General features: G+C 28.5%; 1 protein-coding gene across 5 annotated transcripts in view; it reads right to left on the minus strand.

Annotated features, from left to right (window-relative positions):
* The window catches only part of LOC118189290 (ras guanyl-releasing protein 3-like), a 194,450-nt gene that overhangs the window by 14,205 nt on the left and 163,230 nt on the right, over positions 1 to 17,015 (minus strand). For all 5 annotated transcript variants that reach the window (XM_085816009.1, XM_085816010.1, XM_085816011.1 and 2 more), the window contains 4 exons: positions 13,171 to 13,286; positions 8,263 to 8,401; positions 6,256 to 6,292; positions 1,132 to 1,233 (listed from right to left, as the gene is read on the minus strand). In XM_085816009.1, the coding sequence (XP_085672135.1) occupies positions 1,132 to 1,233; positions 6,256 to 6,292; positions 8,263 to 8,401; positions 13,171 to 13,286 (394 nt within the window). The remainder of the gene's footprint in view (positions 1 to 1,131; positions 1,234 to 6,255; positions 6,293 to 8,262; positions 8,402 to 13,170; positions 13,287 to 17,015) is intronic.

Genomic DNA, 17,015 nt, shown 5'->3' on the forward strand with positions numbered 1-17,015 from the left:
AGTAAAACACAAAATATAAGCTTTAATGACCTATTAACAACCTAAGCAATATTTATAATATAAATAACTTGAAAATGCAAAGCTAATAAATGGAAATAGAAACAGTCATTTTTCTTCACTTTTTACTTTTTTTTTTTTAAATTGCAGTAAATAATATGAATGTTCATATGAAAGTCTGTATTTGTTCTAAAGTAACATCATACTCGAAAACAAAGACTCATACAAGTGAATACAATAAAAATTTCCCCAACAAACACTGTTCAAAACTAAAATATGATATTTTTTTTAACCAAGATAAAAAGAATTACTGTAGAAGCAGTAATTTTCAGCAAAAAACTTCACACTAAAATTCTGTTCTGAATATAAGGCCATCATAATTTTTTATAAAATTAAATACTCTTCTCGTGTTGCCATTGCTCGCTTTGAAATCCTTGAGTTTGTTAATCAAAAATTCGTTATAAAGTTTTACAAAATATGAAATAGATAATAAAACACATTTCAAATTCGGGCTTCCAGATGCCCATATTCAGGTGAAGATATACGTTATTCAAAATGTGATGGCTCTATGTACCGTTGTTTTATCACAATGTGAGAAACATACATACATTTATGGAGATTCTTTATTATTTAATTTCTTTAAATATAATACGGGGCTCTAATATTTGGTGACAACAATTTAAAAAGCGATTCACAGTTTATAGTGAATCGGAGCAAAATGCCAAAATGAAATTAATAGCCCTTGTGGGCTAACACCCTTGGGCTAAAAATATGATTTAGAGGAAGGAAAGACATACACTAGCCACTGAGTTTAATCTATAATACAACTATACATTTATAAAACATATAGTCTTTATAAATCATGATTTAACTCATGCATTTTAAAATAAAAAGTGCTTTTAGGATGCAAATTTTTTTTAAATTATAGATCATTACAGACCTTTAATTGAAAAGTACTTTATCAAGTGTTTATATTCGTGATCAATAGAAAAGCATGATGTTATATTTTGAGAAGCTCAGTATGTAAAATAAAATAAAATAAATCAGTATGAATTAAAAACTACAATATTTTTTAAATTTTAGTATTAACAAATCCAAGATTTTAAATAATATTAGAAGGAATATAAAGCCTACCAGCAGCAGCAAATGAATTAGATCGTGATGTAGATGTAGATGATTTTCGACATTCCATTACAACCAATTCTTTGCAATGTTTGTGTGCATTGATTCCACAGTCTGGAAATTTAAATGGTAAATTATATCAGCATCTCATTTGTAACTTTTATCTAAAACTTATTTGAAGATATACAATAATTTTCAAATTCATTCTGATAATTTTAATACATGGGTCAATGTTTTCTTGTATCCTTTAGTGAACATGAAATCACTATATATTACAGTTCATGAACCTTCCTTTTAAAGACTGTCGTATTTGTGATTACTAATTCTGACAGCTTTAAAACATTTAATATTTACAGCAGATTTTGATGCTTAAAGGGAAAGACTACAGAATTTTAGATTTAAAAAAAAAAAATCAATTTCCTAAATTTTGAGTCAAAATTTTATTTATGTAGTAAAATCTACCTTATAAATTTCATTAAACTAATGTTAGAAATTATTTTTGGAATGTCTATAGCATTTAAAAGGTTGTTAAATTCAAAATTTCAAAAGGAGGTTTTTTTCTGTTTTGTATTTTTATTCTTACAACTTAGAAGATAATACATGTAATAAGTTGAAATGTTTTATTTTTTAGCTAATTATACACAGCAAAAACGCAGTTTTGAATCTGACAACTAACTTACTGAAAATTTTTTAACAAAATGTTAAAATTTTTAAATATAAAATAAAGCATGTTAAAAAAGTACTATGAATTAAAAAATCAAAGCAAATTAAGCACCTGAATTCAAATTAAATTTAAAAGAACAATCATCTAAGCAATTAACTAGTTTTAAATTTAGATATTGAGGAAATATATAGCACTATAAAATAGAAAATTACATGAATGTTATACAACAACAACTTAAACTTTTTTAAATTTAAAAATAAAAAACAAATTTTGAAAAACATAAAACATTTTTTATCATAATTCCTTGTCAAACTAAAAAATATATATAATAAAATGGAGGATTGCAAAAAACTCTATGCTCAGTCTCCATAAGCCCATTCTTCTACCTACTCCATTATGCTAATATTTTATCTTAAATATGGAAATACAGCAAAACTTCCCCAAGACAACTAAAGTTCAAAATGGTTTTAGGCTTCTCTGGATGTAGTCACCTTTGAAAATATGACAGTCAGTGACGTTCATTACCACTGTTTCTGGTCCACCATTGGCTAAGTGGCGAGATCATTGGCAGTTCAGTCCAGGTTCATGTCCTGATAGCGTGCTTACTGTGGGGTAATTTTCATGATTTTCAGCATGTGCAATATGAATATGAGCAAATTTCACTTAGAAAGTTCTCTGTGAAGGCATTTCTCCACTAGATAGATAGTCCTCATGTGTTTTGTAATAATCAAGTAATCCAATCATTGTTTCTTCATATTCTCATATGTACAGGCCACTTTATAAAGTAATCATCACTGAGAAGTGTTAAAGCATATTCTTTATTAAATACTGAATTAAAAAGTTAACTAACCTAATTTATAGTAAACCTGTCTCTAACATACATCTTTCAAGTCATAACAAATTTTAAATTCTTTTTAATGGTATATTAATCCTTATTCACTTTAATTTTTTTAATACATTTTGAAGAAAATAAATGTCTTTTCTCAAATTGGTACCAGCAAACTTTTGATGAAAACTAATTTTTTTAAACGCTTAATAAAGTATGATTTTTATTTCATTTGCTATAAACAAATATTGTTGATATGACTTACCTCAGTTATCTGACAGTAACATCACATCAAACAATATCAAGTTCACAAATTTTATCATGGCGTAAAATCAAGGGTCCATCTGCTGTTGGCTTTAGTTTTGAGCACCTAATAGTTGAATTTGTTCAACTCAGTCCCAATTTTAGAAAGGAATCCTCTGGGGAAAAATAGATCTGAGAATATCCAAGTACTCTTCCCGTTTACCAACCTCTTGAGAAAACTTTGAGCTCAACAGCAATTTAAGTACCTCCATCATGCCACAAAGACACTATACACTTAAAAATACATATGTACTCTCTCCAAGATTCCAACCATTTCCAAATCATGTGTAAATTATGACTTTCCTTCAAAATGTTTTACAGTAGTACCTCAGTATATGTCATTAATCTATTAGAGATCCTTAGACATAAAGCAAAATAACTTTTTCATTGGGGAATAAAAGGAAAATAATTAACCACTGTTATAAAAAAGGTCTTGTTATTATTATTATAATACTGTTTAATACTAAAATGCAAACGTAGTAGGTGAAATATATACTGTATAAAAATGAAGCACTGCACTTGATATATATTTTATATATACTTGATATACTACATATAAATGTTTTTCTGGAATCTAGATCAAAAGGAATTTTTTAACATGCTCTGATGTCTCTGATCTTTGTTTGGTATTTGATTTCATCTCCTTTGGAAAATTAACCGACTTAATAGCAGTTTTAGTTTTCAAAATCATAGACACCATTGTACTTGGCATATGGTAGCCAAATCCCGAATATGCATGTCATCATCATATTTTCAACAATCTCTTTTCTCACCTCCATGGTGATCATAACGATTTTCTTCATTGCTTTATTTTGCCATTAACTTCCCTACAAATAATTATTTAAGAATTTACAAAACACTTGCATGTAAAAACACAAAATCACTTTAAAATTCAGAGTTATATGCAGGATGTTTTAAGAGTAGTAAAAGGTGTAGTGACATTCATGAATAGTCATAGCATTGTCTCAAAAGAGATGAACACATATAGTGCAAGCAATTGTGACTCATTGTCATATTCCAAACAAATGCTGTATAGCAAACAAAATTTTTAATGTCCATATAGGATGCATACCAAGTCGAACATATTTCAGAGTAGAAATATACTGAGGTACTACTGCCATTTGCTTTTTTCAAAACGTTATGCTATTATCGTTATGCTACTTCAAAAATACAATACTTAGAAGCATTTTTACCTACACTAATTTTCTTCTTCTTCTTTATCTGTCCTTAATTATCTCATAATCAGCAGCATATCGATAAAATTCTCTTTTTTCTCACCCTTTCTTTCAATTCAAATGAGCAAATTTAAAATAAATTGCAGTAAGTTGGTTAATTTGCTTTGCATATCTACAAATGAACATGCATTCAACAATTTGTACACACAGGAAAAAAAATGGAATCTTCATGCAGTCGTGTAATTTTAGTTTTTGAATATTAAAACGTTTATTCAAATCAAAGTCAAATCAGATAGAAGATTGGGAAATGGTCAACTCTTATTACTGAATTCTATTTACGTATGAAGATGCATTTAAACAAAGCCAAACAAGTTGTTGAGATGAAAAACAGACTGTGTCTTAATGAGTTAATCATACTAAAAAAAGGCAATATAATTGAAAAAATCCACAAATTTTTTAATCACCTTTTGTAAATGTCATTTATTATTATTTATAAACAAACTTTTGTAATTTTTTTTTTTGCCATAAATGAATATTTTGAACACATTGGTAATCCTCTAATAAAAATAAAATAACTGTCCTTAACCCCAAAATGTGTCAAGATGGGGAGGGGAGATTTTATTGAACAATAATTTCATTTATATTATTTATTTAAGAATTTCAACACAAATCTTTGAAGCACTTGCTGATAAAGCTTATGAACTCTATAAAACTATTCTTCATTTGCACATAATCTAATTTTTATCCTCTAAATCAATTTTCAACTCAAATTAAAATATGTTACATACTGCAGCTATCTTGCTCTTTAATAACCAAATAAGACTGGGAAATTATTTTTGGAAGAAGACAACATATAATCAGATAAGGGATTTTTTAATGCTATTGTAAAAAATTTGTTAAAGTACTTGGAATTAATACAGGTTATTAACAATGATGTATTATTACCCACTGAATGAGTTATTCAAATCTTTCTTGTGCTAATTATGTTAATGCTTGTTTCTTTAATGTTTTCTCCAGTTTTTTAATATGAAATACCAGTGGGTTCCCCCCTTTTCTATACCATAATATTAGCGTATTCATTTAGCATACATTTAATTAAAAATTATATCATAATTTATTTCATTATATAATTATAGCAGAAATGTCATCATTTGCAACATCTCTTAATCTAGTGGTTTTCAAATGCAGGCTAATTTCTTTTCATTAAAGGAACTTTGAAAATTTTTCTGCATCTCCCAATTTCTCAGCTCATAATAGAATAATAGAATTTAAAACTCACTAAAATATTATATATTAAACTTAATCTTCACATTACTAGTAAACTTACAGTAACTTCATTAACAAATGTTTCACTTATCTCTAACAGCATTTTTCTTCAATGAATTCATAAACAGGTTTTTTGGAAGACTGCACATTGCATAATGGTAATCACTATTTTTTCAAGTCTGGAATAGTTCAAACTGCATTTTCATCTCATCTGTCACTGCTGGAAACAATCAAAATATTTCCATATTTGATCGTGGCCTTAATGTTTGTGAACTATTTTCTACCAATATTTAGCTCAGCAAATTTATGGATAATTTTGTTTTAATATTTAATCCCTATCTACTTAATGAGCTACAATAAAAGGTAAATAATGCAAAAAAATTTACTATGAATGAAATATTTCCTAAACAAATTTTTAAAAATACTATCTTAAATCTTTTTTAAAGTTAATACTTTAGATATATCAACATGTTTGATTTATTTTTATTGTTATATCAATGTATTTAATCTGAAAACATTTTATTTGGAACCTAGAGAGGATTTATTTTATTTCAAATTCTTTTAAAGTTTGCATATGGTTTCATAATTACATTTAACAAAATAACTTAATTTTCATTTTTCTATTTAGATATTACTTTCAGGTTTACATTTAAATGCCTTTTAAAAGCAAAAAAATTCTATACAGATTTATAAAAATGAGAATTGGTGCAGTACAGTAACACTGCTTATTTTAACCTTAAACATTTCTGATTAATCCAACATTTTAACAGCTCACTAAAACAGTGCAAATTTATGTAAAATTTAGAGACTTTAGTCAGATTTCAAATACACATTTGTGTTATCAAATTTCAGTATTATACAAAATAAAATAACGAATTTAACCCAATTAACAAGAAACTTACCTCGGCATTTAAATCCTTGCTTTATTATACCCCAAAGCTGTGAAGTAAATAAATATAATAAAATATTTGATAAAAGCACTGATAATTTTACTTATATGAACTCATAAAAACTATATCTTCAAAATTTTATAACATACAGTTATTAATGATAATTCTGAATAAAAAACTCAATTTTTTAAATGAATTGAGTCAATACTGGTTCCTAATGTATATAGATTCTTTTATTTAAAAATGGATCACTATCTGGCAAGCCATAAGAATTATGGTTTAATAGGTATTATTTTCAAAACAATAACTAATAAATATTTAATCTCAGATTAACAATGACTTCATATGAAAATTCTGAACATTTCAAAGGACACAGGTGCAAAGTCTATCTTCTTTGAGCATAAAAATATATTCTATACATTTTAATCAACAAAATAAAAAATATGAATAATTTAAAAAGAGGAATATAACAATTGCAGTAAGAAATGCTATTATCTAAGACTGAGCTGCTCTGACATGGTACAGATTTATGTTCTGTCTCTATGAGTTGTACGTTTTCTAGCATTTTATTATTTTGGAGTGCCTTTTATCAAAATGAAATTTATGTTTGAATTGCCTATGCTGAAATCATGAACTTGGTTGGTTAATTTGATTTGATTGGCTTTTATTTCTGCTGCCTGTACATAGTAGCAAAAGCAAATTAATTTCTATTGTTAGTCTTTGATTTTAGGAAGGTAATTGGTGTAAAAAATCCTATTCAACTATTTTTTAACATCTTAATTTTTCTTTTATTAAAGGTCAGTTATGTTGTTTTTACTTTTTAAAAAATTTCTCCCTTTTACATACAGAGAAGGCATTTTTTTTTCGTTCATTATGGGTTTCCTGTAAGGAAGAACACCAATTTAATTGTTTTTTAACTTAAGCTTTCTTTTTCTTTCTAATTTCTTTCTTTTCAGCTTGTTTTTTGAGGTATAAAACTCGTTTCAACTACTTTGGTATAATTATTTCCTTACTTACATTTTACAGATACATGAAGATCAAGACTTGAAGGATATTTAGTTAGATACTATTATTGCCATGAATAATGCTGCAGTAATCCTTTGGTCAATCTTAATAGTCAGTTCTTTGCTGATTTTCAAGAAACAATCAAAAGAAATTTCAACAAAGTAACACTTCTGAATTATATCTGAATGAATTGCAAAAATAATTAATCAAATGAAAACTAATTAATCTTTTAAATTCGAACTTTAAAATTAAAAACAAAAATTGAAAGAATGTTTTTTTAAATGCACCCATCAAGATATAAGCTGCCCTTTCGCAACTTAAAAGAAATATGCATTTTACATTAAAAAAAATTAAATAGTTACGAGTAATTATTTGCAGAAAAACAAAAGCAAATTTGAAGCAAAATGTAGAATTTTAAAGGGAATTTTAATGAAAAAAGTTTTAAATTTCAAAAATGTATAGTAACCTGGAGTACCAAATAAATAGCATTGTTGAAATAACTGATAAGTTAGTCAATTACAAAAGCCAAAATCAGAAAAAATATTTCCTAAAGCATTGCAAATGTGCATAAAATCAAAAATTATGATAAAATAATAACCAATGATAATATTGTTTTTAGAATAAGTGCCAAATATTAACATAGAAAATACAGTGGCAAAACAAATGCAAAAGCAAAATGCTAAAAAGCAAACAATAATTTCCAAAAATTGATTTTTTTAAATAGGCACTAAAAAATGCTAATTAGCTAAAATAAAAATGTTATACACTCCAAGAGATACCACAATCACTTTTAATATCTACTATTATAAAAAAGTTAAGCAGTACCTTATTGAAAATATTGTTCTTATTTTAAATAATTCATTATGCTGCAGTTTACGAGACTGCATCATGCCTAATTTTGTCAGCATCATACATATAATTTAATTGTAAAATTAAAATAAATTAACTAAAAAGTGATTTATTCATACAATATTAAGCTCTTCAAAGATAAAATTGTCATAATTTTATACATACCAAACCTGCACAATGACCACAAAATGTAGGCTTAAAATAAGTTGTTTCACTAAAATCATGTTGGAATGCAACTCTGACAGCTTTACAATTATAGGTGAGAAAATAAGCTTTCAAATCTGTTTTACTTATCATACCATCTCTGAAAAATAAGGAAAAATTTTAATATCAAAGTATTTCATACAAAATTACATAATATTTAAGAACAAATAGTATAGAATTTTAAGTAGCAATGCAATTAACAAAAGTATATCAAATGAATCAAACAACTGATTAATAATGTATTTTCTCCTTTGAATTAATTATCCTATTTATTTTATTCATCACAGGTCTAATACTGGGGGATTCTAATACTGGGTGATTGCTAAATTATCTCGCGAATATGTAAAGGCAGATGGATGTGATTGAAATAAGCAGATTTTTAAGGAAATGTAGATGCAGAAATGGCCTGTTGAGATGTCAGAGGGTTATATGAAATCAATCTGCAGGCATAAATCATCAGTGCATTTTATTTCTGTAGCTATATATGGAAATGGAGCAGGTGGCCATGGGATGTTCAGAGAATGATTCCCAAGACTGCCTCTTAATAACTGCCAAATTGCCAAAACGTTCAAGCAAATTAATTAAACACTGTTGAGAATGAATTGGATTGGATTACTTAATTATGGCAAAGAACACAAGGGCTATCTGCTTAAAGGGAGGGATGGCTTAGGCACTAACTAAGGGAAACTGGCTCGTATACACATTACACATGAGGAAAACCATGAAAACGCCCATGAAGCCAGCCCATTCACGGGATTTGAACCTCGGACCGAACAACCAGTGCTCAGCGTCTTTACTGCTCAGCCGCTAGTGGGCCCTGTTGAGAATGAATCATGTATTACTGTTGGTGGTTCCACTTTCAAGCACCCAAAGTAAAATGCTGAATCATTAAAATGTTTCTTTCTTTTGACATATTTTTCTTTGACTTTTTTTTCCTCTCTCTTGCTTATTTACTGGCTAAAATGCCTTACCAGCATATACACAGGCTAGGTAAATATATTACATTGCAAAATTTGCTTATTTTGATTTGCCTTTAAATTTCTGCTAGATGATTTAGATACATGTCTTTCTTACATATTTAATGGACATATTTCCTTACAAATCAGCCTACACACATGATAGGCACACATTAAACTGCAAAATTTGCTTATTTTGGTTTCCTCTACCTGCCTTTATATTTCTGCTAGATATTTTAGAATTACCCTGTATTTGATCAAACACACACACAGAGGATAGAAGAGCACATAATAACTTAATATATAGAGACAGAAGAGGAACATACTAAAGTAAAACATAAAATTGGGTAGAGCAATAAGCTTCTGTTTGGTATATACTTTAATCAAAACTCTTATCGATTTTGAGGAATCAGAATGAACCTAAGTGAATAGGAAATCTTTATTTTCAAGACTTTCTTTTTGAAAATTTTCATTTTCAATAGATTAAAGAAAATCTGTTAACTAAAATAACAAACAGTATGGATGAAAAGTAAATAATATGTATTTTCAGTTTTGAACTGCAATACAATAAAAGGGTTTGTATTTCAAAATAATGATTTCATACGGCCAGTGAATTAGTATGGATATATAATGTATTTTCTGTATTTTCTCCCTCCTTTCCATGTGCCTTTGTGGTGTTACTGGAAGCACATTTGAAACATTTGAGAACATCTGGGAGATCCAGAGTTCAAACCATGGCATGAGCACTGCATGTTTTTCACATACCTGCACTCAGATAGCCTAATGACTCTATTCATGTATGCAAGAAATATTTATAGAGAACAGTGATTTCATGGGTAATTTTCGAAGGAAAACTGTTTGTATATTGCAAATAAACATATAGCTAATTTGCACTACCAAATACCAAGTTTAGAATGAAATAACCAGTGTTCTATGTAAGAGGCCCATCATCAGTAGAGGTAGTTGTTTTACTCCCATCATCATCGGGACTGTGGTAACATATCTAAACAATCAAATTCCATATTTGCAGTCAGACTGGGAAGTCATAGCATTGTACTAATGCTAGTACAAAGCTAGCACATGAGGTTTTTGAAGTGAAATTGAAGACATATTTATACAAGTGCACTGATGCACACTTGGCAGCTTTTTGGACCTTTGAAACAAACAAACAAACAAAAAAAAAAAAAATAGAAATAGAATTTTATGAGCCTGAGGAAATATGATTAAATTCTTAAAATCAGAATGTGTTTGATGTTTTTATGATCAATCTGAATGTGATCAGGTGAGCATGAAAAATTCAAAAAATCCATATCTGAATAATGTCACCTAATACATGAAAAAAAAAATCATATAATTTTAGACTGTAATTAAAGTGGAGACATAAGATTTTTTAGTGTAGAAGGGAATTCAATAAATAAGACATAGAAAACATGATTATAATAATAAATACAGAAAATGCTAACAAGCATCTGTTTTTCACATTGATGAAGAAAATTAAATTTACTTTTCTTGAATATTTAAAAACTAATGTAGTATTTTATAAGGCATATTATTGTTACATTAATACCAGTTAAATAATTACTAAACTTGATAAGTAATTAAATCAAATATCAATTTAAATTATTCTCACTTCTAAACAAGTAATATTGGAGTACAAAAGAGGGCACAAAATATCATCAAAATGTACATTAAATATTTGTCTCTAAAAAAGCGTTTCTAATGAAATAATATATCATTGGAACAGAATCTAAAATTGCAACTAGTTACTTTCAAAAATATGTAAAAATATTTCTTTAGGAATATTTTAAATGCATTAATTGTGCTGAGATAAAATTCGAGATTGTGTACATTCTATTATAGACTCATCTTGTAATAATCAAACATACAATTTAAGCATTTCCTTTCTTCCTTCTTTTCTTTTCTTTTGTTTTATTTATTTTTATTAGTTTCCCCTTAGTTGAAATAAATACAAACAATAAGATCACATTTTTATATGCAAGAGAAACATATAGCAAACATATGTTAGATTTTACATTTGCATTTTAATGTAGAAAACCTATTTTAGATAAATATTCAAATACTATAAATTTTCATAAAATTACAAGCATTCTTAAGTCACTTGTGTATAGTGAAATACAGTAAACATAAAGGTGAATTCAAAATCCTTTACGAAGGAGTACCCAGAGCCTGATCCCACAAAGCTTAAGTCCCTAGGGTCCCTATATTATTTTGAAATGCCTCATAACCCAGCTTTTTTATCACATAAACAAAGAAAAAGGATACTATGTGTCCATGAAATAACAATATGCCAAGGGATCTAGACTTTTCTTAATTGGTGCACCTGAGAGTAACTTTTAACAAATTAATGCAAAAATACATTTTTTAAATTTACAATTAATGTTGAAAAAATTTAGATATATACTGAAGGGAAAAATTATTACAAAATATAAGATCGATAGTGGAATTTTAAATTTCTTAATAATATCAAATGCAAAATTCAGTTTCCAAAACTTGTGTAAGCTACATTTTATTTATTTTAAAAAACAGTGACTGACTAAAGTTTCAGATAAACTACTGAAGAATAACTTAATTTGAATAAAGCTTTAATGTGTAAGGACAGTAGTTTTAGTACGAAAGATACAGTTTTGGTACATAAGAGTGTATTTCAAAGTAAAATGAAACCACTTATTTTAAGTTCCTGAAAAATTTCACTATCCTAGAAATTAACCTCTATGTCTACAACAATATATTACATATGAATTTTTTATTCCTTCTTCATCTATAAATCTTCACGTTTCTTCGGTTCGGTATACAGTATAAGTTATTAATCTTATAATGCAAAAATTATTTACGAGGCATATGAACCCCCATCTAATTAGCTTTAAATAATGAAAAGGGGTAACACAGCTTTTAATATCAATGCATAAAACTGAAAGATGCAGTCTGCTCTTTCTTCAAGCAACATGCATAACACTGACTATAAATAATTTACTGTTTCTTCACCTACGAGGGTCATTCAGTAACTTTTTATTTATTTATTTATTTATTTTACATAGGCATTTCATGTCACATTTGTGGAACAATATTTCATCTCTTATCAATAGCCGTGAATAAGAAATTTCATTAGAATTTGCCATAGATAATTCTTGAGAGTAGTTGATCATTTCAAGAATCAACGTTTTCGCATCCAACTAGTCTAGCATCTCATGCTTCACATAAAAGATTGTTTCCTCAGATCCATCAATAATGTCCATTTCTGTAGTAATCTGATAAACCAATACTCATCTATCTTCTGCTACATATTCTTCATTCTTAGTACACATTGCTTCAGTAATCGCAGCCACATTGTTGCCTAAACTAGGATCATTAATGAGTAACATTCCACCTTGTTTAACATGCTAGCTTCTCTCTTGACCATGGTATAGAAAATATTGTATCACCACAAACCAGAATCATGTATCCATGAATTTTTGCAAATGCTACACTTTCTTTTATCAAGAATTCAAGAATTCATTCACCAAACATTAAACAATATTTTAAATACTACCAGATATCACTGACTGAGAACACTTAAATATACCTAAATTAACATTTATATATCCTCTGCTTCGTGTGCTTCCCATTTTATATTTCCAAAGATGATGCAATCATTTCAATACACTTCATCAGCTCACAAATATTATATCATACGTAGGCTTATTGAATGCCCTTTGTATTTTGCACTGTTACTTTTCTTTTAAAGCATGTAATAAAATTTTACGAGCTTTCATGTTATTTATATGCTATTACTTCATTTTAAGAAATTTTAAAACCAAATTTTCAACATTATAAATCAAAAATTCTGATTAATTCTTTACCTAGTATCATATTACAATTCATACAAATCAAAATAAATCATGCAGATTAAACTTACTTATCAAAGTCAATAACAGAAAATGTGTCAATATTTGGAAAGTTCATATACACTGCATCGAATTCCTCGACAGAAAGGAATCCATCTTTGTCAAAATCATAATTCTTTATAATCACCTGAAAAAGAAGCATTTCTGCACATGTAAATGAAGAACCATATATACCTGCGTATAAGTCGAGATATTTTGGACAAAAAAAGACTTTAAAGTGTGGGGGGGTCGACTTATACGCGGGGCCATAAAAAATTAAAAGAATCAGAAGTTCAAAAATTTCTTTATATAATGCAGTTGTTTTCTTCCCGCACTCAAATTGGACGACTTATCAAAAAGTCACTTACTTGAAGTAATTTCATGACTTAAATTATGTGACGAACTAATCACAGAGTTTCATACTTCATACATATCAAAATAAATCATGCAGATTAAACTTACTTATCAAAGTCAATAACAGAAACCTCGTGTCAATATTTGGAAAGTTCATATACACTGCATCAAATTCCTCGACAGAAAGGAATCCATCTTTGTCAAAATCATAATTTCATTCATTGTTAACAGGCGTACACGTCAAAATTTAAAAAAATAGCCCACGCAATAACTGAACAGTTTTGAATATTTCTTTTAACTTTTAAAGAGGGGAAATGCAGATAGATTTTACGTACACGAATCTTTTCCGGAACAAATTCTAGAATTCTAGAATTTCCGGAACAAATTCTAGAAGAAGGATTTTGATTTTGTTTATTTACCAAGGTATTTTTTTATCGTATATTTACTTTTATTTTCTCATATGATTTTGAATAAATGTAGTACTTAAAAAAAAATTTCGAAGTTTCTGGATCGATTTTGGAAGTGGGGGGTCGACTCATACGCGGGTTTCTTATTTTCTACAAATTTTTTATGTCGAAGGGGGGGGTCGACTTATACGCCCGTATATACGGTACTTTTAAGGACCATTAATGTCAAAAATTAAGGACCCATCAACAAATGGGAACTGAATAAATTCAATTAAAGATATTAGCTATGCCTGAACTTCACTTTTGCGATACCATCCTAAGAATAAAATAGATCTACAAGCAGAATGCATTATTATTAAACATAATTTATTAAACATAATTATAAAACAAATTTGTGAATTAAATCAACTTTATAAAATTTATCAGGTAGCATTAAATACTTTATAACAGTTGGACATATTTGAAAGAAGATTAGTGATATTTTATTTATGTTTTACTAATTTAGCTTTATATTGATAGTTTTCTTTTATGTCTCATTTTGTCGCATACTTGCTCCGCGTACAGTTCAGAGGTTTATTAAATAGCAGGTAGATTTTATGTCAAACGGCATAGGTTAAAATGAGAAGCAAAATCATAATCAGACTGACTCGTTACAGAAGACTGGCTATTGCCACTGCTAATGCTTGCCTACAGAGAGCTTGCCTGCTGACAGAACAAACCTGAAAGCCTTATGTAGGCACGCTTGCCAAGTTTTGAAAGTTTGGCTTGTCTGATGCAGTTTGTGTCATAACTTCTCGAGTTCCTGGGGTTGTAACCTAGTTAATATATTTTAAGGTTCCGATAAGCCACTAAAGCATCAGAGGTAATAAGCTGTTTTGTATTAAATTTAAGTCTCACTAGATGCAAAGAATTAAGTTTCACGTTAGTTTTTACATTTTTGGTCTGTGACCATGGTAGAGATTAATGAAAGGCAACTTACTTTATATGCACTCACTTTAATATGCACAGATAACTTTTAATTGTGACCAATTAGTTATAAATAATTAAATTAGCTAGTTGGATAAGGGTACTTAGTCATTTTAAATTTACATGGAATATGGCTACTATTAAAACTATTTTTTGAAAATATTTGTTAAGAGGCACTATTAAAATCACAATCGATTAACATGTCACAGTTTAAAATACATGTTATTTATGACATTGATTCTTAAACGATATTAAGATAACTACAAATTTAAAGCTAAAAAACATTTATGTTTTGTAGCAACAGTACTCAGCAAAATATTTGTGCATCTTTTTAAATTGAAGCCTTTCCAGACATTCTGCTATTATACCAATTCATTCTCTTTAAGCATCTTCTTTAAGAAATTTCTTTCAATATGCAAACCGATATTCCCACTAGTTTATGCGTGTTTTATCTCCTAACTTAACAATCTCTCGATAAAGTACCTACGAGGTTTTACTTGATCTGGTAAACGTTAAATAGTCCAAAACCCCTGATAGGAATGAAGCAAATTATTGCTATGTCTAAAGGTAACTATAAAGTCGGATAAAGATTTAAAGAAAAGCTACCTCTTTTTTAAAACGACCTTTAGAATATAATGGCATGTTCTTATGCTAGCAAAATCAACTACAGCTTATGGTGATCCAATTAAACAGTAACAGCCAAATTCAAACTAAAAATGCGGACTAGCGGTCAAAGACCACACAATTTAATTTTGATCTAAGCTGGCTCAGTAACATGCCCTTAACAAACTCATAACTCGTCGTCACCTAGTTATCGCATTACAAATTCAAATATCGGCAGCAATAACGCAAAGATGAATAATTAAAAATATCAGAGCTGATAGGAACTAATGCACGGTGCAAGCGATGGTCAAAAACGAATTCTGTCTTGCAACTCCAAAACCTTAGTTTAAAAACTATCTAGGTGATTTTCATTCTGGTGAGAAAACAGAAAGGGAAAATTATAGCAAAGAGTGAAATTATAAACAACTGCTTAATTTACATAATAATAACTGTACATATCTTTGAAGAATAATTTTCTTTCTCTTTATGTATTCAGTACCTTTTTTCAATAAGTTTCCTCTTCCTTTTAGAACTTTTGGATTTGATTAAAGATTTCTGTTATTCTAAAAAATAAATAAATAAATGCACGTAGATTTTATAGAAAAAGGTGCTAATTTTATTTTAGTAATGTGAACATTCAGAATAAATATGAAATGATATACAATAAGGGCCAGTTACAGAGCCGATGTAACAGAATTTTTAGAATTTAGTGACACACTGAACAACAAAATCAAGAAATGGCAAAATTTTAGAATTTAGGATCCTTAGAGATTGCATCAGGTGGGAAAATGCGTAGTGCCAGCCCTGTGTATGATACAAAAGCAGTAAGTAGCTAGGGTAGTAAGTAGCCTGAAAACACATTCCCCCCCCCTTGCCCCAGCCTAATTACGCCACTGATGATGCATTGAGACATATGATTAATCTTTTGAAGTGTCAGTTTTCAATTTCTTAATTAATAAATAAATTCCTTTTTATGAATGCCTGTCCATGTCATAAGATTAGAAGCATTTTTGATATTTTCCATGCTTGTATCTAGTGAAAAGTAGAGAATACAACGGGAAGATAAATATAATAAGAAAAAAAAAGACTTCTGTAACAGAAATAAAACATTTAAATATTATGTTTTCATTGTTTTTTAGAAAATTCTCCAAAAAGTTAAAGTTTACAACAAACTTTCTGTAAAATACATCCATTATGTGTTAATATTATTAATATTTATTAATAATTATTAAATATTTATTAATAGTAGATAGTAAATACAAAAGGGAATTAAGAGGCATACTTGCCTATCATTTTTCAACATAATCACCTAATCCATTAAAAGCATTTATTTGAATGCAGGACCACCTTATTTAACCCAGCTTGGGAAATCATGTTTCTGCCCATTCAGTCTGTTCTCAGTAGCTGCTTTCACATCACTGTCTGATAATCTCATTCCAGATAAATGTTCGTTTAATTTCAGAAAAAAGAAATAGTCACTGGATGGTAAATCAAGGCTATATGGGAGATGACTCCAGACTTCCCATTTAAACTTTTGCAGCCAGTAT

This window comes from Stegodyphus dumicola, chromosome 4, assembly GCF_044657685.1.
Source record: "Stegodyphus dumicola isolate Sdum_Otavi_A_Nest chromosome 4, ASM4465768v1".
NCBI classification, from domain to species: domain Eukaryota; kingdom Metazoa; phylum Arthropoda; class Arachnida; order Araneae; family Eresidae; genus Stegodyphus; species Stegodyphus dumicola.